The sequence below is a fragment of the Sus scrofa genome, chromosome 1 (genome assembly GCF_054392235.1).
Source record: "Sus scrofa isolate SSC_HxYL_T2T_F1_AM1 chromosome 1, Sscrofa_HxYL_maternal_Yorkshire_Landrace_v2.0, whole genome shotgun sequence".
NCBI classification, from domain to species: domain Eukaryota; kingdom Metazoa; phylum Chordata; class Mammalia; order Artiodactyla; family Suidae; genus Sus; species Sus scrofa.
Window position 1 is genome coordinate 55,165,731 of NC_139383.1, and position 25,536 is coordinate 55,191,266.

General features: G+C 38.9%; 1 protein-coding gene and 1 non-coding gene across 9 annotated transcripts in view; one reads left to right on the forward strand and one right to left on the reverse strand.

Moving 5' to 3' along the window:
- The window catches only part of LOC102160378 (uncharacterized), a 418,107-nt gene that overhangs the window by 160,804 nt on the left and 231,767 nt on the right, over positions 1–25,536 (reverse strand). For all 8 annotated transcript variants that reach the window (XR_014805428.1, XR_014805427.1, XR_014805430.1 and 5 more), the window contains 2 exons: positions 23,225–23,272; positions 19,510–19,592 (listed from right to left, as the gene is read on the reverse strand). Coding sequence is in view for 3 of the 8 variants with exons in the window: in XM_084959577.1 (XP_084815703.1) it covers positions 19,552–19,592; positions 23,225–23,272 (89 nt within the window). In the remaining 5 variants the exon portion in view is untranslated. The remainder of the gene's footprint in view (positions 1–19,509; positions 19,593–23,224; positions 23,273–25,536) is intronic.
- On the forward strand, positions 23,195–23,320 carry LOC146406089 (small nucleolar RNA SNORD22). The gene has a single exon (XR_014832774.1). It is a non-coding gene; the product is annotated as a small nucleolar RNA SNORD22 (small nucleolar RNA).

A 25,536-nucleotide genomic window follows, 5' to 3' on the forward strand; every position in this document is an offset into this window, starting at 1 on the left:
GTCATGATGTTCTCTATGGTATCCATAACCTTTTTTCTGCACCCCATTTCATGTTCTTTTTGCTCTCAGTCAAAGCCTCAGTTTAAGTACTTTATCTGGTGGGGTGACCCAGCCTTCCTGGCTGAAAGATGTGTGTCCTGGTAGTTTCATCTGTATGGGGTTACTCTTCTCTGCTAACTTTACCTCTGGGCCCAGGAGAACCAGGAGGCAACTCAGAGGATGTCCTGAGTTCATGTCCTATGATCTTGTTCCCTTGTTCAAGCAGCAAAATGACTTCCCCTGTTGATCAAGATTGTTATCGATAAGTAATTAACCTCTTATACTGTGGTAAGGGCCCTCCCTGAACAAAAGGAAGGCAACGTGGGATAACCAGTATTTGTGTGCGCATGCATAAATCTGTGGCAGCAAGACATAATCAGCATCCACATGCAACTTTCTAACATAGACCATCCAACCAGGATTTACAGAATGTATGTTATCTTCTAAGGGGGACAAAGGGATCAAAGTGTAAAAGAAAAAAATAATGGAGGGTATGTAAGACAGTGCCCCGCTGCAAACCCAAATCTGTCTATTCTCTCTCAAAGAAGAGATAGTTTCCCAAAAGCCCATGTGACTCATCATTGCATGAGTCTGTTAAGATTCTCCTCTTAGGGCTTTCCAGAGCAATGAAACCTGGCATAGACATCTGTCTTAGTCTGTTTGGGCTCTTCTAACAATACACCATACACTGGGTGACTTATAAACATTTACTTAAACTTCTGGTGGCTAGGAAGTACAAACCATGGTGCTAGCAGATTTGGTATCTAGGTAGAGTCCATTTCCTGCTTCACATATGGACATCTTTTTGCTGTAACTTCATGTGGCAGAAGGAGTGAGGGATCTGTGTGCATCTCTTTTGTATAACAGCATTAATTGCATTCATGAAGGCTCCACCCTCATGACCTAATCACCTCCCAAGGCCCCATCTCCTAAGACCATGACCTTGGGGGTTAGGATTTCAACATATGAATCTGAGTGGGGATACAAACATATAGTCCATAATACTAGCCTAATTTGAAAAATGTGTCTAAACTCTTGCAATCTTGTGGCCCTATTTATATAATCAGGACCCAGCTGGTTCCATTTCAAACAATTGATGCAAATGTAATTCAGAAGGAAGACAGAGCTTCTCGAGTCAAATGATAGAGGATCCCAGCACAAATAAGTTGGTAACAAAAGTTACCCACATAGTTTAATTACATAGTTTAATTTCTAGAACAAGGAACTGTTCTCTATGAATATGAAGATAAATTTAACTGCATACTTAATTATTTTTAAATTTAATAATAGGAGGGATGTAAGCATAATTTAGATTTATATAGTATAGCAATAGCAGGCTTCACCAGTTCTCAAGATGAAATATGTAGCAATTTTGTCCAAATAGATATTTCTTGAATGTCAGGGGCAAGAATTTGAGCCCTCCCCCCACCAAGTCTAAAAACAAACAAACAAAAACCAAAACAATCTTCCAATGGCCAAGCAGTATTATTCAGGTTCAAAATGTTAAGAAGCAGTCACGAAGGCTGAGTTTAGGTTGCCAGGCTGAAGTCATGTTTGTGGTGTGGAGGTAGAAAGGTAGAATTGGGCACTGACTCTAAGTGGAGGGCAGGTCACCAACACAGAGAAGACTTAGAGGGAAAGGGATTCCTTGTGCCTGTTCAGTACTCAGTACTTCCTTCTCCCTCGGTCTAAGAAGGCTTTGCAATTAGCCTAGCTTTCCCAGCAAGCTTGCAGAACACTGGTGTGGAAGATGATGATAAGGAGACCTAATAAAACTGCAAGGGAAGTAAAGGCATCTAGTTTGAGCACCATCTCCTTCTTAAAAGCATTTGATAGAAGGCATCAGTATTCCTGCCAAGGGATCCTTTTCTTTGTTCTTGAACCATCCCAGTGATAACAGGTCAACCATTTCTGAAGGCAGCTGATTGTAGGATGGACAACTCTGCCTGTTAGACCATCTTTTTTTTTTTTTTTGTCTTTCTGCCTTTTCTAGGGCTGCTTCCGTGGCATATGGAGGTTCCCAGGCTAGGGGTCTAATCGGAGCTGCAGCCACCAGCCTACGCCAGAGCCACAGCAATGTGGGATCCGAGCTGAGTCTGCAACCTTCACCATAGCTCATGGCAATGCCGGATCCTTAACCCACTGAGCAAGGGCAGGGACCTAACCTGCAACCTCATGGTTCCTAGTCGTATTTGTTAACCACTGCGCCACAACGGGAACTCCATGTTAGACCATCGTCTCATAACACGTGCTTTTTCCTTGGTTCTAGCCATTGGTCCTAACACTCCAAATCAGAGAGCCAATGTTATACTCTTCCTCTCCACAGTAGCTCTTCAGCATCAGAAGGAAGCTATCACACCCCTGTTCTCTAGACTTTTTTCCTCCCAGCTAAAAAAGTCTCCTGTCTTTTCGGTAGTTTCTTGGATGGCATGGCTTCAAGTTGCAGTAGGATAATATATTTGAAAGAGCCACTACTTTTTTCCTGGTAATAATTTGTCAATGGCTGGGGAGGACTTGCCTTTGGCAGCAGAAAGAAAGGTCCCTCCAGCAACTGAGAAGAAGGATGATGACCAATCTTTTGGGCTCTCACAACTCTTAAGGACCCACTCATTTGATAAAAAGCACAGTCGACAGATGTGGACCCTTTCATACAGGGATCCTGGCAAAGTGATGGTGGGGGCTTGTTGACTGGGTAGGTTGAGGATGCTGGGCCTCACACATCCCCAGGACATTAAAGAGAAGTGTCTCATGAGAAAGACAGCCAGACTCTGAGCACAGATGATGTTCCTCAGGTTGAGAAACATCACCAGTCTCAGGGATCACCTGCATTTCTCATGCAAAAGGAAGCAGTGAACACACAGAGAGGAAGTAATGAGCACATAGAGAGGAAGTAGTGGTGATTTATAAGGAAAAGTTCTAGAATGTACTTGATAGGAGCCAAACAAAACCAGTTTTGTTTGACAGCTGCCCTGAACCAATTCCCCCAGTTAAAAATAAAATGACAAAATTTATTCACAAATATTTTCTCTTTCCTGAATATATTTCTGTCTACTAAAACCCTCTTCCAGTGGAGTTCCCAGGAGAGAGAGCCATGACACAGCGGTGGTCTGCCCATGCAGTCTGGCACAGAACACCACTTCTTTCACTGCAGTATTTTAGAAAAAGAGTTTATCAGTAAATAGAGACCAAAATTAATCACATGGTTATCTAATATTAAAATAGATTTAGAAAAAAACTCAAGGATCAAATTTGCCCTTCCCCAAATCGGGCACTATCTTCTCAAAGCAGAGATGTCATTACTGATATTCTAGTCATTTCTTTGTTTCTTCTGTTTCCTCTATTTCTTCTGTTTGATTAACCATAACTGGTGGGAATATTAACAATATTTTGTTTAGGAATAATTATATGCGTTTAAATAAGAATATAATTGTGAGAGATAGGTAATTACATTTCCTTATTTGGTACATAAAATATATGTCATTTAGAGTTTTTGATTAATGTAAGGGGGTATGGAGGAGGTTGGTCAAGGCTTTTCTGGAATAACATCAAATAGACCCTAGGACAAGATAAACAACTTTTCACATCCATGTGCTTACAGGCTTCTATGACCATGAGCAATGGATTGAATTTTTGGAGGGCTTATAAAATTTTTATGAAAGTTTCTCCCACTAGAGTTCCCGTCATGGCACAGTGGTTAACGAATCCGACTAGGAACCATGAGGTTGCGGGTTCAATCCCTGCCCTTGCTCAGTGGGTTAAGGATCTGGCGTTGCCGTGAGCTGTGGTGTAGGTTGCAGACGCGGCTCGGATCCCGCGTTGCTGTGGCTCTGGCGTAGGCCAGTGGCTACAGCTCTGATTCGACCCCTAGCCTGGGAACCTCCATATGCCGCAGGAGCGGCCCAAAGAAATAGCAAAAAAAAAAAAAAAAAGAAAGTTTCTGCCACTGAGAAGACTTTGTTTGGAAAAATGCTTGAGTTTCCTGATAATGCATTCTTCAGACAGGAATTGAGATTGCTGAAGAGCCTTGACCCTTATAATCAAATTATTTTTTGTAGATTCTTACATTTATATTATATATATTTGCGTATATGTATATATCACATATTTTCATTTCTATATATTTTATACTTCTATATAAATATATATTTAATATATTAATAGGTTCTGGAAGCCATGGCTTTAGGGAGATGGCTTCTGGTGCTGGTAATGTTGTGACAGGTGCCTCTAAAATGATCCCCATGATCTGTTACTCATGGCATTTGTGACCTTATATAATCACCTCCCTTTGTTTATGGGCTGGACAGATAGAATATGGTAAAAGGGATGAGATATCACTTCTAAGATTAAATTAGATTAGATATATAACAAAAACCTCCAACTTCTGTTTTGCTCATCCTCTTTCACTATTCTTTCCTGTTTTTCTAAGCTTTTGCTCTGGGGCATAACAGGTGTACTGTTTTGAGTAGCTCTATAGAGAGGTCTAGGTGACAGGGAACCAATGTCCCCAGCCAACAGTGAGCCAGGACTAAGAGCCACTGTCTCAGAGCATCGGAGGAAATGAATCCTGCCAAAAAGCACACAGGCAAGCTGGGCAGAGGGTCCTCTGCCAGTTAATTTTCGAGCTGACTTTTGCCTTGGCTGACACCTTGATTACAGCCTTGAGAGAGACCCTGAGTCAAAGGACTCAGAAAGCTGCTCCAAGAATCCTGACCCGCACTGTGAAATAACAAATGTGTGATAAGAACAACTGTGAGCTAAGTTTGGAGTGATTTGTTATGTAGTGATTATTAATACAAATAGATATTACATTCTTATCAACAAAGACTAATTTTGAAACTTTCTTGTTGGCCAATTCATATTAATTTGTATTGATTGTAACTAAAATTATTACTTTTTTTTTTTAGGGCTACATCTGTGGCATATGGAAATGCCCAGGCTAGGGGTCAAATCGGAGCTCCAGCTGCTGGCCACAGCCACGGCCACAGCAATGCAGGCAACACAAGATCCAAGCCACATCTGTGACCTACATCATAGCTCATGGCAACACCAGATACTTAACGCCCTGAGCAAGGCCAGGGATTGAACCTACATCCTTATGGATGCTAGTTGGGTTTGTTATCACTGAGCCACAACAGGAACTCCTAAATTATTAAGCTTTTAAATTCCAGTCTACTCTAATTCAAAGCATGTTAGAGATCCCTGTAGTAGAGGTTTCTGGATCAAGATTGCTTAGACTCAGATATCAGCTTAACACTCACTAGCTGCGTAACCTTGAAAATTTATTTAACCTCTCTGAGCTTTATGATTGGCATCTGTAAAATGGTAACAATAATAATACCCACAGACTTCCTATCCCAACACACACCCACACCCACACACACCCATACACATACCCTGAAATTCTTTGATTTTTCCGTTTCATAGGCAGCCTCAATGACAAAGTAAATAATGTGGGAAAGACCCAGAAGTACTCTTTAATGTAATTATTTTTTGCTCTTTGGATAAACTGCAGATTATTGATCTTTCCAGAAATTCTGTGAATAAATCTCTGGGAAGTTTGATACTGCTGACTTAAATGTATGGAAAAATATTCTTTGATAATCATATTTTAAAGTGTCAGAAGAATATAAGAATTAAAAATTACTTAAATACCATATTATATAATTTTCTAGAACATATAAGTAAAAATGAAATATAATTTTCAAAAGTTTTCTCTTGAGGCTCCGTTAGTTTTTTGTTTGTTTGTTAATGTTTTATTTTGTTTGCTTTTTAGGGTTAAACCTGTGGCATATGTAATTTCCCAGGCTAGGGGTCCAATCAGAACTGTGGCTACCAGCCTACACCACAGCCACAGCAACGCCAGATCTAAGCCATGTCTGCAACCCATGCCACAGCTCATGGCAATGCTGGATCCTTAACCCAAAGAGCGAGGCCAGGGATCGAACCTGCATCCTCATGGATCCTAGTTGGGTTCATTAACCACTTAGCCGTGAGAGGAACTCCCTCCTTTAGTATTTTATTACCATTTTTTTTCCATTACAACCCTCACTGCAATTTGTACAATATGCCTGTTGGGTATTTCCCTCTCCCCTGTATTATAGACTCTACAAGGGCAGGGAGATTTCTTTTTCAAGACTACAATTTTCGCAGCCAACACAGAGTTTGGGATATTATAACAGAAGCTTGGTGAAAATTTGCTAAATGAAAAAAACAAATAGATGCAACATCAATCATAAATACAGAAAACTGGGGTTCTCATTGTGGCTCAGCAGTTATTGAACCTGACTAGATCCGTGAGGATAGTAGGTTCGATCCCTGGCCTTGCTCAGTGGGCTAAGGATCCAGCATTGCCATGAGCTGTGGTGTAGGTCACAGATGCAGCTCAGATCCTGAGTTGCTGTGGCTGTGGTGTAGGTTGGCAGCTACAACTTCGATTGGACCCTAGCCTGGGAACCTCCATATGCCACGAGTGCAGCCCTAAAAAGACAAAAAAAAAAAAAAAAAAAAAAAAAAAAAAAGACAGAAAAGGGACCAAAATAAATAAATAAAGAACACTTTGAAATAATTCCTGGTAGATTGATTTAGATAAATACTGCTTTATTTGTAATTGAAATTAATAGATACAAATCACTAACAGGATTAACCACCCAAGAGGTATTTATCTTCTGTTTAAAGAACATCCACATTTTTACTTTTTATAATTTTCTCTCTATCCAGTAGAGGATAAGAGCTCTCTGACACACACACACACCCATTACCACCACCACCACTACCACAGTCACATAAATGAGAGCAAAGCAAACCTGTTTGGACTAATGCATCAGTGAGGCTGCCACCTTCAAGAAAGAAAAGTGTTCATAAACTTAAGTATTAAAAAATTGAAATACGAGTTCATTCACCCAAGAGTGTCTGTTTGAAATGTGAATTGGAGATATTTTCACACAGAGGAGGCTTCCTGAGCCCTTGCCTAATGAAGGTTACCATAATCAACTTTTTCTCCTCCCAGCCTCCCTCACAACCCCTCACACGTCTGCATCTCAAGACACCATAAGGGACTAGCACTGCAGGAGCACATCATCTACTCTCTCAGTCAATTATTTCCTGGGGAAGATTTTATGATCTCACCTAAAAAATACTCAATATTTGAAACCGCCAGTTACAAATTTAAAAAGGTAAAGCCGCCTGTATTTTGTCATATATTTTCATATAATACATCCCAGTATGCTTGCTCTCTTTCTCTGTCTCTATCTGCCTGTCTGTCTGTCTCTCACACGCATATACACACACACTTTTTACATAATTTTGTTTGAAATTTACAACCCAGAAATACCCACGGCTGTTATTACTGTGCCAGTATTACCCAGCAGGCCTGTGAGAGAATGAAAGCCCCCTTTCCAGCATTGCCTCGCCCACCCTAGAGGAGTTAATTTACCTGACTTGACTAACATTGTATGTGACATGACGGTCCCTTGAAAAGGAAAGGTGCCCCAAGTTACTACACTATGGTGTATTTTTGTGATCAGATTAGTAATTTCAGGGATTTCTGTCACACGCATCAATCTAGTCAGGTTCGATAACCACTGAGCCACGATGGGAACTCCAGTTTTCTGTATTTAAGATTGATGTTGCATCTATTCGTTTTTTTCATTTAGCAAATTTTCACCAAGGTTCTGTTATAATATCCCAAACTCTGTGTTGGCTGCGAAAATTGTAGTCTTGAAAAAGAAATCTCCCTGCCCTTGTAGAGTCTATAATACAGGGGAGAGGGAAATACCCAACAGGCATATTGTACAAATTGCAGTGAGGGTTGTAATGGAAAAAAAATGGTAATAAAATACTAAAGGAGGGAGTTCCTCTCACGGCTAAGTGGTTAATGAACCCAACTAGGATCCATGAGGATGCAGGTTCGATCCCTGGCCTCGCTCTTTGGGTTAAGGATCCAGCATTGCCATGAGCTGTGATGTAGGCCACCAGCTATAGCTCTGATTAGACCCCTAGCCTCGGAACCTCATTATGCCTCGGGTGCAGCCCTAAAAAGACACACACACACACACACACACACACACACACACAAACACACACACACTAAACATTTATTTAAAACCCATTCAGCGCCAGGTCTTGTTCCAGGTCCTGAGACTAAAACAGTGGGAAACAGAGATGTAATCTCTTCTATTATATAACTCGTGTTTTAGTACACAACAACAGCAATAAAGGTTTAAAAAGTAAGTAAATAAGACAGGTGTTAGTGCTGAATATTAGAGTTTATATTCATTTCCTATTGCTGCTCTAAGAAATGATCACAAATTTAGTGTCAACACAAATTTATTCTCTTACAGTTGTGATGGTCAGATGTTTAAATGGGTCGGCCTTGCCTTACTCTCTGTGGTCACATCTCTCCCTCTGACTCTGCGCCTCCTGCTTTCCCCTTACAGGGCCTTTTGCAGTGGACTATCTGGATACCCCGGGATTATGCCAAGATCCTTAATTTAACCACACCCACCAAGTCTCTTTTGCCATGTAAGGTGACATATTCCAGAAAATACAACATGCACGTCTCTAGGTAGTCCTTATTGAGCTTAGCAGACAGCCTTAAGTGGATTGTTCAACTTTCTGTGTCTGGTCCAGACCTTCAGTCTTCTGTGACCAAATGCACTGCTCTTTCTCCATTACCAAGGCTGAACCCCCTCACCCTCACTGTTCATCTTCACCTCACTGTTCATCTTCTCCCTGCTGAGGACCCAAGAGTCCATTTTGATGTTCCTTAATGGATTCTACATTTTTAAGCTACCCTCCTTCACTCATGTAGTGTTCTGATGCTGGTGAGAATAAACTTGACCTCTTCAAAGGTAACAATACCTGACAATTGATTAATATGTCTATCACTCAAGAGATATTTACTGAGTACCACTGATGTGCTAAATGCAGAACTAGAATGAAACACAAAACAGCTGCTAACCTTGCCTGGCTGGAATGTTTAGTCTTGAGGGAGAGATGACTATTAAATCATCTAACACATAGATAATTATGATTCTAGTAAGTGTTAAAGGAGTGCAAAGGATTTGATGGCAGATTATTATTAGGGGAGTTAATGAGACAGGGAGGTCAAGGACAGACTTTTCTGAAGGGAACACTGTAGCACAGACTGAAGGATGATCAGAGGTCTTCCATGAGAAGGGAGTGTGAGAGAGAGAGGCCTGTGTGGGTGGGGGGTGCTTTCATAGGCAGGGCAAGCTTAAAGGCTGGGAGATGGGAAAAAGCCAGATAACTTGGAGACGTATTTAAAAACTTGCACTATATAGTAGGTGCTCGTTACAAATCTATTTTATATATAGTAGTGTGTACTACATAGCACAGGGAAATCTACTCACTACTGTATGATAACCTATATGGGAGAAGAATCGGAAAAGGAACAGATATATGGACATGTATAACTGAATTACTCTGCTATACACCTGAAACTAACACAACTTTCTAAGTCAACTCTACTCCAATAAAATTTATTTTTTAAAAAAACTTGTGTGACTAAAGGATAATCTGTAGGGGGTGTCTTAGATTCTAAGATGAGATCTGATAGGGAGAGTGTAGGCCACAGACCGTGGGCAAGACTTGGGATTTTATTTTAAAGTACACTGGGGAGTTCCCGTGTGGCTCAGTGGAAACAACCCAGCTAGTATCCATGATGATGTGGATTCGATCCCCAGCCCCACTTGGTGGGTTAAGGATCCGGTGTGCCATGAGCTATGGTGTAGGTCAAAGACATGGCTCAGATCTGGCTTTGCTGTGGCTGTGGTGTAGGCCAGCATCTATAGCTCAGATTTGACCTCTAGCCTGGGAACTTCTATATGCCACACTAGAGGCCCTAAAAAATATATAAATATATAAATAAATAAAAAGTGCATTGGAAAAGATTTAAAATGAGAGGAAGGTGATTTAGTTGTATTTATGCTTTTAAAAGATGATGTTGGCTGTTATGAGAATAGCTCAGAAAAAACTCCAGGGCAGAAGCTGAGAGGCTAATGGGCAAGCTGCTGTCGTGGAGAGGGTAATGGTGGTAGGCTGTACCAGAGCTGGACCAAGGAGGTGACAAAAATGGGGAGATCTGAGATGCCTTTCGGAATAGGAGCAACAGGATTTGCTGGTGGGTGAGGTACGGGGACTGAGGGTACGCGCGTATCCCATTTGACTCTCAGGTTGCAAGCTTGAGAATCTAGGTAGATGATGGGCTTGCTTAGTGAGATGACCAAGATCCGAAGAGAAATGACACTGGGTAAGAAAGGCAACACATTCCTTTTTAGAACCCTTAAGTTTGAGACTTTTGTGAAATTTCAAGTGATGTTGTTGAGCAGGTGGTTGGATAAGTGAGTCTGAGGGTCAGAGGAGAAGCCTGAGGTAGACAGAAATGTAGAACTTATCAACATAGAGACAGTATTTAAAACTACAGGAATGGACAAGATCAGCAGGGAGAAAGTCTGGAAGCAGTAAAGAAAATTCCTCGGAGATCTGAACAAGGTCAGAGATACAGATAAAACTCAGAGAAGTACAGTGTCAGCAAAGCAAAGAGAAAAGAGTATTTGGAGAAGACCAACTGGTAACAGTGTCCACTGCAGTGACCATTGTTTTGGGGAAAAATCTGTATAAATATACATATAAATATATATATATATATCTCCTAAAGAGAGTGGTTTCAAACTCCGCCAGACAAGTACAAGCACACATTACACGTCAAGAAGGGATATTTTCCTTAATTTGTTTTTGAGAAAGCAAAAAGCAGCCTCTGACTGCTGGAAACTGGTCTGACGCTCACGGCCAGGCCATGCTATTCTCCTGTTGCACAGAAACTCACAGAACATCAGAGTCACTCTGACATCATGATAAATGAGTCAAAACAAAATCACCAAGTGGCCCACAAAATATCACACCTCCCCTGTTCTCAGCTAAGATGAAGGGGAGGCCTCCATCCTATGATTAGAGTCTTTATAAGAAGTGGAGGCTAGAATGCTCTGCCACGTGAGGATATAGCAGGAAGGTGACCTTCTGAAAACCCCAGACACTGAACCTGCCGACGCCTTGATCTTGGATTTCCTCAACTTGTTTCCAGAGAAGTAAATATTTCATGTTTAAGCTACTCAGTCTCCAGGTTTTGTTACAGCAGTCCAAGCAAAGATAATTGAGATGAAGAAATTCCCTTCTACTACTATTTTGATGAATTCATGTCAACTTTTGTTCCCTCACATGGTGAAGACGGCTAGGATTTGTTTGGGTCTTTGCTCCCTATGCTGTGGCCTGGAAACTCCCTAGCCACCGATCTGATATAATTATAAGGCTCACTTTGTTTCCCTTCTCCAAAGGATTATATATTTTATCCAGTTTTCTGGTTTATTGAAACAGGAGACTACCTCAGATTCCTGTTACTCCATCTTGGCTGGAGGTGGAAATCATGATTTTTTTTTTTGCTTTTATAGGGCCACCCCCACGGCATATGGAAGTTCCCAGGCCAGGGGTTGAATCAGAGCTACAGCTGCCAGCCTACACCACAGCCACAGCAACGCGGGATTGGCACCGCCTCTGCAACCTACACCACAGCTCATGGCAATGCCAGATCCCCCACCCACTGATGGAGGCCAGGGATCAAACCCGTAGCCTCATGGATACTAGATTCATTTCTGCCGAGCCACAACAGCGACTCCTCATGATCTTTTTTTTCAATTTTCAATTCATTTCCAGTAAACTCAAACTTTTCCTTTTTCTTAACATTTCTAATTCCTCCTTTATCAACTACTTATTAGGAACCCTTTGCCTATTTATCTATGAAAATGTTCATCTTTTGCATAGATTTATATGATACACTAAGTATAGAAGAAACACAGAAGGAGAATTTTAGTCAGCAGTCATTCGTAAGATATTTCTGCCCCCTTAATATGTTTTATCCACCTCCTATCCTCTTCTTAGATGTTCATATCTGCTTTTAGTATCTTTTCATTTTCTCCCTTTCTATTGTGAGTATTGTTGCTGTTGATAAATATTTGTGTTGGCTCTTCCTTCCTTCTTTGAAGGGACTGGCCCCTTCCCCACCCTTGTGAATCTTATGAGGCTGCCAATCAAAGATCCTGGCTCCCTCTTCACAGATATGTACATGTGGGCCAGTTGAGCCAATCAGAGAATTTTATCCCCTGGTCTATCACTCAAGGATGACAAATCAGAGTCCTTTAAGAGTGATGATTTCTCTCTGTTTTTTGAGGATAGGAGAATTAAAAACAATAGATTTTTATAAAAGCTATTAGATTTTATACTTTAACCTCCACAAAGAAAGCACATAGGAGGTTGAAACAGTCCTGAGGAAAGTTCCCATTGTGACTCAGTGGGTTAAGAACCTGACATAGTGCCGGTGACAATACCGGCTCAATCCCTGGCCTTGAACAGTGGGTCAAGGATCCGGAGTTGCCACAAGCTGCAGTGTAGGTCACAGATGAGGCTTGGATCCCGTGTGAAAAGAATAAAAATAAAATATTATGTACTTTTAAAAGGTGATGAAAGAGAGGAAAATCCCTTTTTTTTTTTTTTTTTTTTTTAATGGCCGCACTCGCGGTACATGGAAGAGACCAGAGACTGACTCAGAGCCACAACTACTACCTACACTGCGGCTGCCTCAATGCCAGATCCTTTAATCCACTGAGCCGGGTCAGGGATCAAACCATGTCTCTGCAGTGATCTGAGCTGCTGCACTTGGATTCCTAACCTACTGTGCCACAGCAGGAACTCCAGGAGAGAAAAATCTTAATGACACAATTTGAATCCTTGGCTATAGCAGTGTCATTAGTATGTCAACAACACATTTCATTCTATACTTCAGCCAATTTGACTTGGGTTTCTGTTACTTACAACCAAGAGTCCTGGAAAATACAAATTCTAGATGGTTAGGTTCCTAAAATTGATCATGACTGTTCTACCACAGCATCAGTGCAGCACATCTCTTTGTCCATGGCTTTGGGTTATCTTGGAACCCTGGAGAATATGCTCAATAATGACTGGCCTTGAACTAAAAATCAAATGAGAAAGGAAACCTGTCACCTGTGTTCTGGATTTTATTATTTCATTTCATTTCATTTTTAGTGCTGCATCTGTGGCACACGGAAGTTCCGGGGCTAGGGGTCAAATTGGAGCTACAGCCTCCAGCCTATGCCACAGCCACAGCCACAGCAATGTTAATTAGATCCCAAGCTGCATCTGAGACCTATACTGGATCCTTAACTCACTGAACAAGGCCAGGGATTAAACCTACATCCTTACAGATCCTTTGAGTTCTTAACCCACTGACCCACAGTGAGAACTTCTGTGTTCTGCATTTTAAATCAACCCACCATGATTAGCACATGGGAAGTACATGTCAATGGCTTGGATGAGTCGAGGACTCATGGGGGGAGACATCAGACATTTTTAAATATTAGCTCTGCCATTACCTTGGTGTGTCATCTTGGGAAAATTGACTTTCAGCCTAGAATTATAAATACACACTCAAATGGGTTTCTATATATGATCTATTGCTACATTTGACAACTTTATGTTACATATGTAAAAATTGAGCATACCATGCATTTTGGTTAAAGAGAGGAAACTATTTTGTTGATTTTATCACATCTCACCCCACCAACTCTCTCAGTTTTTTAACATTTCATCTCTGATCAGAGATCCTGATTTCTATTTGTTGGAGAGTCATTATCAAGGCTTGTTGAATTCAATATTTTAAAAGATGCTGTAAAAAATCAGCATTTCTACCTTATTCCCAATAATAAGTAAGAATAGCATGTATGCATAAATTACTCAATAGATAAAAGAATTCCTATGAACCTTTAAAACAGATATGCAACTGTTGTATTTTTGGATTTCAGTAAGATAAGAAAACATACTTGAACTCTTTATATTATTTATTTGTCTAATTCTCAAATATCTCAATTTAATAGATTTTTCTTTGCCTAACATAGAAGTAAGCCATTTACAGTCATGGAAATGCCCATAAGGGAAAAACAAGACCCTTTTTATTCTTGTTTTTCATCCAATATTTGCATTTCTGGCTTTTGCAACAGGAAGCATCCCAGTCTCCTATTTTGCATTTTCAAGCTCTCTCTGAAAGAAAAGATTCTACCCAAAAGGACCTTTTTCTCCAAAGAATGCCAATTCTAAGCACTATGCTACATCAGATTTGAGAAAATTTTGAGTGATAATTAGGTTTGTCTAATACTGACTTATACAGGGAAAATATGTCTGTCCAAGAATACTTCCCTGCTCCTCCAAAAAGCTTCACTCTGAACTGACTGCACACATGGTGATCAACAGAGTGAAAAAAAGGATACTTAATTAGGAGGTATATAATTTATTTATTTATTTTTAGTGCTGCAATTAAGGCATATGGAGGTTCCCAGGCCAGGGGTCAAATCGGAGGTGTAGCTGCTGGTCTAAGCCACAGCCACATGGGATCCGAGCTATGTGTGCAACTTACACCACAGCTCAGGGCAACGTCGGGTCCTTAACCCACGGAACGAGGCCAGGGATAGAACCCACATCCTCATGGATACTAGTTGGGTTCATTAACCACTGAGCCATGGAGGGAACTCTAGGAGGTATATAATTTATAACTGAAATCATATGATGATGGAATGAGGCAGACTTCTAAAGTCTGAGTTGTAAACCAAACTAAGAAACAAAGAATGTTTAAAGGTATGAGATTGAAAGTGGAAAGGAGAGGAGGAAAGAAACATGGACCAGACATGTGAAGGAGTAAGCTTCTGGTTTACTACAGAAATTGTATTTAATTTGGGATTCCAGGGAGGGCTGGCTTCATGGGTGTGTGACCTGAGCCGTGGCACAGGGTTCTGAGCTCAGAAGGACCCATGGCTTGGTTTAGTGCTCTGCTGCTGCCATCTTGAAATTCTCCATAATTGTTGAACACGGGGCCCTGCATTTCCACTTTGTACCCAGCCCCTCAAATCATGAAGGTGGTCATTATCCCCATTCAGTTCTCCCAGGCCTTCTCAGCTGTCTCAATTCCCCAGTTCTCATGTTTCGGCAGCAAAAAAAAGGAGAGAAATTGGCTTTCCCATTTACAGACATTGTGTAACAGCTGTCAGATCTTAGATAATTATAGTACTCTCCAATCCACTGTTTCTGCTCATCTGTCCATTTAAAACAAATAGAAACCTGATTTCACTCTGAGTCCAAGGGGCATGCCCTTGAAACGCTCTACTCAAGCCATCTGATTCTGCTCTTGAAAAAAAACCCTGATGATATTTTAAAGACCTAAGTGGACAAAACATTGTGTTCAGCACTATAGTGAGCAGAGAAGGACTACAGGCAGAGTCTCCTCTCAAAGGAGTTAACAGATTGGAGGTGAAGGCAGGTGTGACACCAAAAACAGAGTAATGGGCATGTGGAGAGAAGAGGGATGGTGGGCAGATGTTTAAGTGGATGTTGTGGGCTGAGTCCAGACTCAAAGTGAGAACAATGGCATCATGGTTTGTGAGAGGTACTTCTGAACTGTCTCAAGGATAAAGGAATAAGCATGCCTTAGCTATAAAACAGAAGCAACCAATTCACAGGGAGAGTTTTAAATGCTGTAGAAAAATGTCTCATCTTTGGCCCACCACATTATAGATACTTAATAAAAAATACTTCTCCCATTGACTGTTGTTTTTATAAAAGTGACTGTTGAATTCTCATGAGATGGGAAAAAAAAAAACATTCTCATGAGCTGAAAACCCTACAGTTCATCATCTGACGAGGTCATCCCAGTATCTAGAGCACTGCTGATGAAACACTGATTAAACACAATAAGCTCTGGCTCCAATCCTGGTTCTGCCATTCCCTTGGTGTGTCATCTTGGGAAAACTCATAACTTTCTAAAATTCTGGTATCTTCTCTGTCAAACAGATAGATTAAATTATCCCTTAATATACTTCCAACTACATTTTCTTCTTTTTCTCTTGGACCTTACTTTTTTTTTTAAAAAAAATGACATTGTCAGATAGCTTGCTTTTTCTTAAATTTGTCATTCTTCAGAATGTGTAACAGACCACATATTTGTCTCATTATTTTTCTTTTGGGTTCCATCTCTATATAGCTAAACACATATAGATTGTGGCGAAGTACCTCCACTGAAGAAATGGGTACAACATACATGGGAAGTTAACTACCTTGATGTCTTCATGCATGAACAGAAAAAAAGAGTTCAGCATATATATTTCATTTGCATTGTGGGCAAATATCCTGTCCACTTAAATGTCACACGTACCAAAATAGATTGTAATGGAACTTCGATGTTTTTCTGTTTATTTTCTATAGTCTTCATTGATATAAGACACTAGATAATATTTTTTCCTATTATTTTTAGACATCTCAATTTTCATAGGCTTAGTGGTCTTCTAAGTAGATTATCTACATAGAGTCTAAATTTCTCCATAGCACTGAAACTCCAGAGGGTTCTAGGTATCTATATAAGTCCCACGTGCTAACCAATTGCACCACTGGAACTCTGGGTTCTAGGTATCTAGATAAAAGGGTCAGCACTTTCTTTTTCCCCATTTTACAGATATACCGAAACAAATGACCAGAAAGCGTGTATGAAACCGAATGTAAGCCCCCAGAAGATCTAGAGAGATGGTTATTTTATACTAAGTGACTGGCACTAACTCTGAATTCACAAAGTGCATTTTAGAAGTTCTGTTGTTGTTTTTAAGTTTTCAGCAATTTTCTATAATATTTGTCAGGAGGCCTATGTCAGCATTATGAGTAGGGAGTTAGATGAATGAAAAACACCTGTTTCAGGCCCATGTAGCCATCACGACCTATTTCAATACTGCAGAGAAGCCCTGTTGTGTCACTGGACTACAGTCTCCCTGGTACACACTATCTCCACCACCACTTTCAGCCTTTGTCCATCAGAATTATTACCTAAATCATACTGTTCTTCAGGGACTTCCTGTCCTTATAGATGTTTTTTCCCTGTGTGACCTTCCATCTCTGTTATTGCCTGTACATTTTGGAACTTATGTCTTTCCAACTGTCTTATTTAATAGCTAACACTTATTGAGTACTATGTGGCAGGCAATATTTAATTTTAACTCTTTTTGATTTCCATAGTTATCCTAGGAAGTACGAAGTGTTACTAATCCATTTTGGATGTAAAAAAAATTTAAGACGGAGAGCTTAGGATTTTAACCTAGCACTCTAGTACCAAAGCCTGGTGTTGTTTTTAACAATGCCGTACTTTTTTTAAAGAATTATCTTCTGAAAATACTCATTTATATTAGCCAGTTTAGCCTTGCAAGTCAAGCTCCTTAACAGATGTTGATGACACACTGGAGATACAGTTTTTGAAACTCTGGTAAGTGCCAACAGGTGAAGGATGCTGTCATAAGTTATGATGCTGTCAGTCATTTTCAACTACTGAAAAATTTCCCTCAGTGATATCATTTGAATCTCAGACACCGAATCAACTTTGTTTGTTTTCAATAAAGATATAATTATCTATTAAGTAAAGAGGTAACATTTTTTCCCCACATATATATAATGACTTTATTCTATTGTGGATGATCTGCTTCTTCATGTTGCTATTTTTTTTAATTGAAATATAGCTTACTCACAATATTATATTAATTTCAGGTGTATAATATAGTGATCAATATTTTTACAGGTTATAGTCCCTATAAAATTGTTATAAAATATTGGCTATATTCTCTGTGCTAAACATTATACCCCTATAAGTTTTTATTTTATATATAGCTAACATCATACTCAGTGGTGAAAAGCTGAAATCTTTTCCTCTAAGGTCAGGAACAAGACAAGAATGTCCACTCTTGCCGCTTTTATTTAACATGGCACTGGAAGTCCTAGCCACAGCAATCAGATAAGAAAAAGAGATAAAAGCTATCCAAATTGGAGGAAAGTAAAACTGTCACCATTTTCAGATGACATAATACCTAAAGACTCCCCCCAAAACTACTAGAATTAACAACTTAATTCAATAAAGGTGTAGGATACAAGATTAACATACAGAAATATGTTGCATTTCCATACACTAATAATGAACTATCTGAAAGAGAAATCAAGAAATGATCCCATTTAAAAATCACATCAAAGGAGTAAAATACCTAGGAATAGCCACTGTGCATGTGTGTGTATCTGTGCGCGCATGCACACACAGGCCGCACCCATGGCATATGGAAGTTCCCAGGCTAGGGGTCAAATCAGAGCTGCAGCTGCTGGCCTATCCCACAGTCACAGAAACACAGGATCTGAGCCACGTCTGTGACCTACACCACAGTTCACAGCAACACTGGATCCTTAACTCACTGAGCAAGGCCAGGGATCAAACCCACATCTTCATTACTAGTCAGGTTCATTACCACTGAACCACAAAGGGAACTCCACATAGGAGTAACTTTAACCAAGGAAGTGAAAGGCTTGTACTCTGAAAGCTATGACTGATGAGGAAAATTGAAGATGATTCAAATAAATGGAAAGATATCATATGTTCATGACTGGAAGAATTAATAATGTTAAAATTCCCATATTACCCAAATGATCTATATTTAATGTAATCACTATCAAAATACTCATGACATTTACATAGAACTAGAACAAATAATCCTAAAATTTATATGGAACCACAAAAGACCCCAAATAACCAAAGCAATCTTGTGATAAAACAACAGAGCAGGAGGAATCACACACCCTGACTTCAGACTATATTACAAAGCTACAGTAATCAAAATAGTATAGTGCTGACACAAAAACAGACACATAGATCAACGGAACTGAATAGAGAGCCTAGAAATGAACCCACACACATATGGTCAATTAATCTATGACAAAGTAGGCAAGAATATACAATGGAGAAAAGACAATCTCTTCAATAAGAGGTAACATTATGACCAAAATAACTATTAGATATATCTTCATCACAAATTTAAATAAAAACAAAATTCAGAGTTCCCGTCATGGCTCAGTGGTTGACGAATCCGACTAGGAACAATGAGGTTGCGGGTTTGATTCCTGGCCTTGCTCAGTGGGTTGAGGATTTGGCGTTGCTGTGAGGTGTGGTGTAGATTGCAAACTCGGCTTGGATCCTGTGTTGCTATGGCTGTGGTGCAGGCCTGCGGCAACAGCTCCCATTAGACCCCTAGCCTGGGAACCTCCATATGCCAAGGGAGCAGCCCCAGGAAAAAAAAAAGGCAAAAAGATAAATAAATAAATAAAAACAAAATTCATTGATATGTAACTTCCACCTAGTATAGTGCCCAATATGTAGTAAGAACCCAATAAATAGCTGTTAAATGAATGTAAAAAAAAATAGAGCAGATTTTCAAGAAATGTAATTTCTCAGGTACTATTTACATACTTTTTCTCATTGGACTCCAATATTAGCAATCACTGATTTTTCTAAATAAACTTACTCTATATTAAAACAAAACTTACCATTTTTGTCTTGAACTTTGCCAGTCCTCAGCTTCCAACTGGTTACTTCTTTGTTACCCCTTCTGGCATTTTGGAAAATTTGGCTACAAAGTGATATAAAAGAATATATATTCCTGATTTAGGTAAGAATTTTTACCTTATTATAATCAGTTGTTTCTAGATGACAGATTTCCCCTCTCACTGGTACCTCTATATTTCTTTTTGAAAAGAGCAAATCCTCTTTTAGTCTTTTGCGCAGTTGGTTTTTAACAACCACTTCCATGGATAATGGGAAGGTTTTGTAAAATACAAATGCTACACTTCCTTCCACTTGATATCTTTATGGACTATTTTTTTTCTCTTTGGAAAAACTGTTCATCTAGCCCTCTCTCCAAATATGGTGCTTCAGGATGTTGGCAAGTTTCTACTGTATAGAATATGAATATTTCTCATGGAGATCACAGGCAATGACCACTGGTTCATTTATTAGACCCAAGAACTTAGAAAAGGATCAATATTTTCTCCCACTGGGATACATACAATAACCATTTAAAAATATAATTATGGAATTCCTGTTGTGGCTCAGCAGTTAACGAATCTGACTAGCATCCATGAGGATGCAGGTTCGATCCCTGGTCTTGCTCAGTGAGTTAAGGATCCAGTGTTGCCGTGAGCTGTGGTGTAGGTCACAGACACAGCTCAGATCCTGTGTTGCTGTGGCTGTGGTGTAGGGCAGCAGCTATAGCTCCGATTCGACCCCTAGCCTGGAAACCTCCATATGCTGTGGGTGCAGCCCTAAAAAAAACATTAAAAATAAAATAAAATAAAAAATAATTATATGATGGTTTCCACACATTCATGTATTTATTATCAGAAAATATCTTTCTACTTTACTTTTTACTTCACACAGACTTAGTGCCCAGCAGGAATTCAGCAAATACTTAGAATTAACAGTCATTTTATTTCAATAGATTTAAATCACTAAGAAATAAACTGTTTTCTCTTGTATTTTTGACAAACAATGAGATACATTAACTTATTTATATTACTTAATAATTCAAAATCAAGTTTAATGTAAAAGCTAAGTTCTTTAGATCTTTTGTAAACAGGTGAAGTGTTTTTAATGCTCTTTCATGTTTCTAAATGCATTGAAAAATACATGCAGATGATCAAGTGAATTTGCCCTTTTCCACAGCTAAGAGATGGATTAACTGTAAGTTCATATTTATATACTTTCTTCTATTTTCATAGCTTAGTTTTAATCAGAGTTATTCTATGGACACAGTAAGAAATTTAAGACAGTAGAGAAAAGTATAAGACTCTTTTTGTTTTCTTATGACAGCTCCTCTGCTCCACTTCCACAGATGGAATCCTTGTTAACCTTTTCCTCTGACTTGGTTCTCTTTATTGTTTGTATACTTCTATTTCTGGATTTATAAACTTTAAACATTATCTATTGATCTTCTGCAATGAAACTTGAAAAAGCTGTCACATTAATCTTCCTTTCATCTCTTTCTCAGTCAAATTCCCAAATATTTTTTAGCTGTATCTTTATTTTTACTCTTCTAAAGTTCATAATAATCTACAAATCTATCTATATCTATCATCTATCTATCCACTTATCTTTCAAGCTATCTCTACATTCTCTTACATAAATATGTCTTCTGTGCTCAATCTGTAGGATCATTTAAAAAATGAAACTCCAAATGGCATGTACAATAAAACATGTAAATATTATTCCCTTTAGAATCAAATATTATGGAAGAACCCTTAAATGAGAACTCCATATCAATAAAACTTTCCCACTCATAGGAGAAGCTTCCAAGAATCAAGACCTAGTGAATCTTCTTTAAATGGATTGCTATTTTCTCTATTCTGAGTGACAGTAGCTATCAATATTTCTTAAATCCCACACTCCCCTCACCATGAGATGCTTGTTTTATTTGATTATACTCATTTCTTGACAAATTAATATTTAAAGTGTAGGATATATGCATAGTAAACTTTCTAAGTCCTTATTTGCCTGCAAATATGTTTGAAAATAAATTTGTGGTATAATTTTTTTTTTTTTTTTTTGGCTGTGCTCATGCCATATGGAAATTCCTGGGCCAGGGATCAAACCCACACCACAGTATTAACCAGAGCCACAGCAGTGACAACAACAGATCCTTAACCCACTGAAACACCAGGGAACTTCTAAAATTTTTTATTCAAAATCTTCACCTTACGAATTTTGAAAATTTTGCTCAAATCTCTTTAGCATCCACTGTTAGTGATAAGAAATCTCAAGTCAGTCTGGTTCTATTCTCCTACAGGTAATCTGATTTTTTTCTCTCTGCTTTTATTATTTTCTCTTTATCCTTGGGGTTATGGATTTTTCAATGGGATACCCCTACAAAGGAATTTTTTCTGATGCTGTTTGGCACCTGGTAGACTGAAGACTGAAGACGGAAAACAAAGACGGTTTCTTCTTTTATCTCTTTGATTATGTTCTCCTATCTGCTGTCACTCAGAAATCCTACCTCTAAGACATTATGTGCTATGCTATGGGAAATTTTGTCTATTCTATCATCCATATTACTAGATCACAGATAAGTAGTCAGATGTGTGCATTTAATAATTTATTCAATCCAGTGATTACTTCTTAATTCAACAATTACATACATATTTTTCAAAACTTTTTTTCTCTACTGCTCCTTTCTAAAAAAGCACTGTGTTTTTATTAACACAGCAGCCTCTTGGGTTTTTCAGGGAATAGGCTTTTTAAGAAGTTAACTTCTGGTACCAGAATTCTCTTTGCTTTCTCCAAGGCCAACTGTTCTGTTTGTTCACCTTGGTGCTCCTTTTTCATGCTGTGGATTTCCTTTAAATGTTTGGAGATCTTTGGTGATTAAATCATATTGGATAAAGGACTTTGTTGCTTAGTACAAATGGCTGGAAAGGGTTTTTCAAAGATTAATAAATCTATTTTCTTAATGGATCCTTCTTTTGACACGATGGGCTCACATATGCTTTGTGTGATGGGACAAGGCATTTTGATGAGCAAGTTTTCTTCAAGGCTAAATAATGGGCAATAGAGATGCAGGCTGGGGAATCACCACCTCTGCCTAAATCTAGTAGTATTTTAGTCTTGAGTGGGGTTGCTTATGCCTTTCTTTCCCCTCTTCCCTTTTTCCCCCTCTTCATTTCTTTCTCCTTTTTTTGAAGTTTGGAATGAACTGCTATGCTTTTTTCCTCTGGCCACAAAACTTCTAGTGTATCAGGCTGTAATTTTCTCTGCTCTGATTTCTCCAGAAATGTGTCAAAAATGTCTGCCCATTGGTGGCACCTTTTCTGTTTTAGAGTGTTATTATGAATTACTTTTTAAAGAAATATTCCTGTTATTTCAATGGAATTTAGTAAGGGGGGGTGGAAGGTAAAAGAGGAGGATGAACTCTTGTACTCAAACTGATATTTTGAGCAGAAGGTCCGGGGTTCAGACAGAAGTGCCTACCACTTTGTGTTAAAATAAATGGATTAAGTTAAAAATATATCTTTCATTCTCACTCAGTTGTGGACTTTTTCCAAAGTCCCACTTTCTCTTGAAAGTGCCTGAACGAGGAAAAATAGTTTTAACAAATATATTGAATAAGTTAAACATTTCCAACAACTATTTTATGAACTAATATTTGAGTGCTAGAGGGCAAACTGAAAACAATAAATATTCTCCCAGTGAAGAAACATTTACACGTCTTACCTCTTGTCCTAGTTTCAGATGCTATAAAGATGAACCCACGGGGGCTGGCTGGGGAAAAAAAGGAAAGCTTGTTTCAGAAGGAACTGTCCAAGCAATTGTAAGAATTTCTAAATATGCAGAAGGGGAAAATAAATTACTCATTGTAAAGATAATGAATATGATTAAAAATTTTCATGACAACTCATTATTATTCTTCCTCTCAGAAACTATATTTGACATCTCTAGGCTTAGATTATAGTGGTACCTTCCAAAGAAAAGACCTATTTTCTACACACACCAAAATACAAGCAAAAACTAACTCCCTAAGTGACAATATGATCAGTTCTGTTTACTAGGATCCCATAATTTCCTTAATTTAAGTCACTACACCTGAAATTTCCTTTGTTTCCCTTTACTGCTCCTGCAGTAAGTCCAATAATTGGCTTTAAGTATTATTTCTACATTGAGAAAATGAACTTAGTCTTGTGTTGAAAGACCCAATCTCCCTCACAGATTTGCATTTGTGTGGGACACTGATACTTTATTCCCTTCCAAAAGTATTAAACACAGAACACTATGAAAGGCACAGCTTCAATAAAACTGTGAAACCATGAAAACAATGTAATAAATCCAAGAGGTAGGCTCTGAAAGCAAGAAGAGGCTTGGGAGAGATGGGAATGGTAATCACACAGAAGACTCCACCAACTAAAGGGAAATGTCTACAGTGATCACACACAGTAAAGCATCAGTTATTTCCCAGCATTGATGAAGGATCTCTGCATAAGAGGATAACAGCCAGGTAAGAAGGAAAGAGCTGCTTATTCCCTGTCCATAAAGAGCATCAGGAGGATGGTCAGCAGTGAGTGTGAGCGAGCGCACACACACATACTTGTGTGAACGTGCCAAACACATATAGAGAAGATTCTCTCTGTCAAGAGATCAGTTTTACTGAAGATTCTTCTCAATAGTTTGGAGGTCTTCTCTTCCTCCCAGCATTCCCAAGGAAACTGGAAGAGGAAAATCCATCAGTGGGGCCTCAGTCAGTGACCAGAAAGGAGCAATGAAGCTAGGCTTCCGGTGAGCCAGGCTGTGAAGTAGAATGGACCCCAAGTTCTAACTGTCCTATAAATATCTCTTATCCAAGGCATACATTTTGCAGATGAGAACAATCTAGAGTTCACAATGACTCTCTTACTCTTTTCCCCAGATTACCAGTGAAAGAAATGGAATAGTCCCATATACAGAGTTGTTATGGCAGAAGGAATGAATTTAAGTGAGCTAACAAAACCTCTCTTCTTTTTCATGGTGATTAGCCCAGTGTACTGGAATTTCATACGTAAGTCTTCAAATCCAGAGAGAAGAAAACAGGATTTTTAGGAAGCCCAGCTCAAAGAGACCTATGATTCGAGTCACTTTCAGATGACTAAGGAATCGTTTGCTGATGGCTTTCAACTTTGGAAAGTTAACCTGGAAAATCCTCCTTCTTCCTTCTGGCTTTTTTGGTCATGCCACCATTTTCATGATCGGTGTCTGAAATAACAATAATGATAAAAACAACTTCCATTTTTAAAGGTCAAATATTTGTTAAGAACTGTGAAGGGTTTGCAAACATTACCTCAATTAAACTTTATAAATAACCTTAGGAAAAACATTTTATATAAATGATTCATTTTGCTGTACAGTTGAAACACAACATTGTAAGTCAATGATATTCCAATAAAATTTTTTTTTAAAAAAAGTACCATGTCTCTTTCTGAAGGGAAGTCACTAAAGGTAAAGGGATTAAACAACTTGTCCAAGCTCACCAGCTGGTACATGGCAGAGCCAAGATTTAGAGTCCCCATGTATACCTCTCATCTCATCCCAAGTGAACACCACACAGAAAAGGTCATTTATTCAAATATGCTCTAGCTTCAGAATTTTGGAGCTTGAGAACTCAGAGATAGCCCCATCCAAACTCCTCACTTGATAGACAAGGAAATGGGAGCCCACGGAAATGAATGATGGATGGAGACGTAGCAGCAGCTGAATCACAGTTCTGGGCTCTTGAGTCCTAGGGGAGGAGAACCATTTCCAAAACACCATCTTGCTAAGTGGGAAAGTACTTAACTAAGTGAAATGACCCTATGGAAGTTTACCAGGAACTTTTAGGACTTTTTGTTTTAGCTTTCATGGTTGGATATGTTCAGTCCTCAAAATGGAAAAGTGTTTTTCCTTTAATTCAGGAGAGAAAATTTTAAATACTTTGACTAGAATCATCAACACCCGGCAGGGTTCCAAATTCAATTATTTTTCACATACTAAGTGTAGTTCAATTTTAAATTCCATGATTC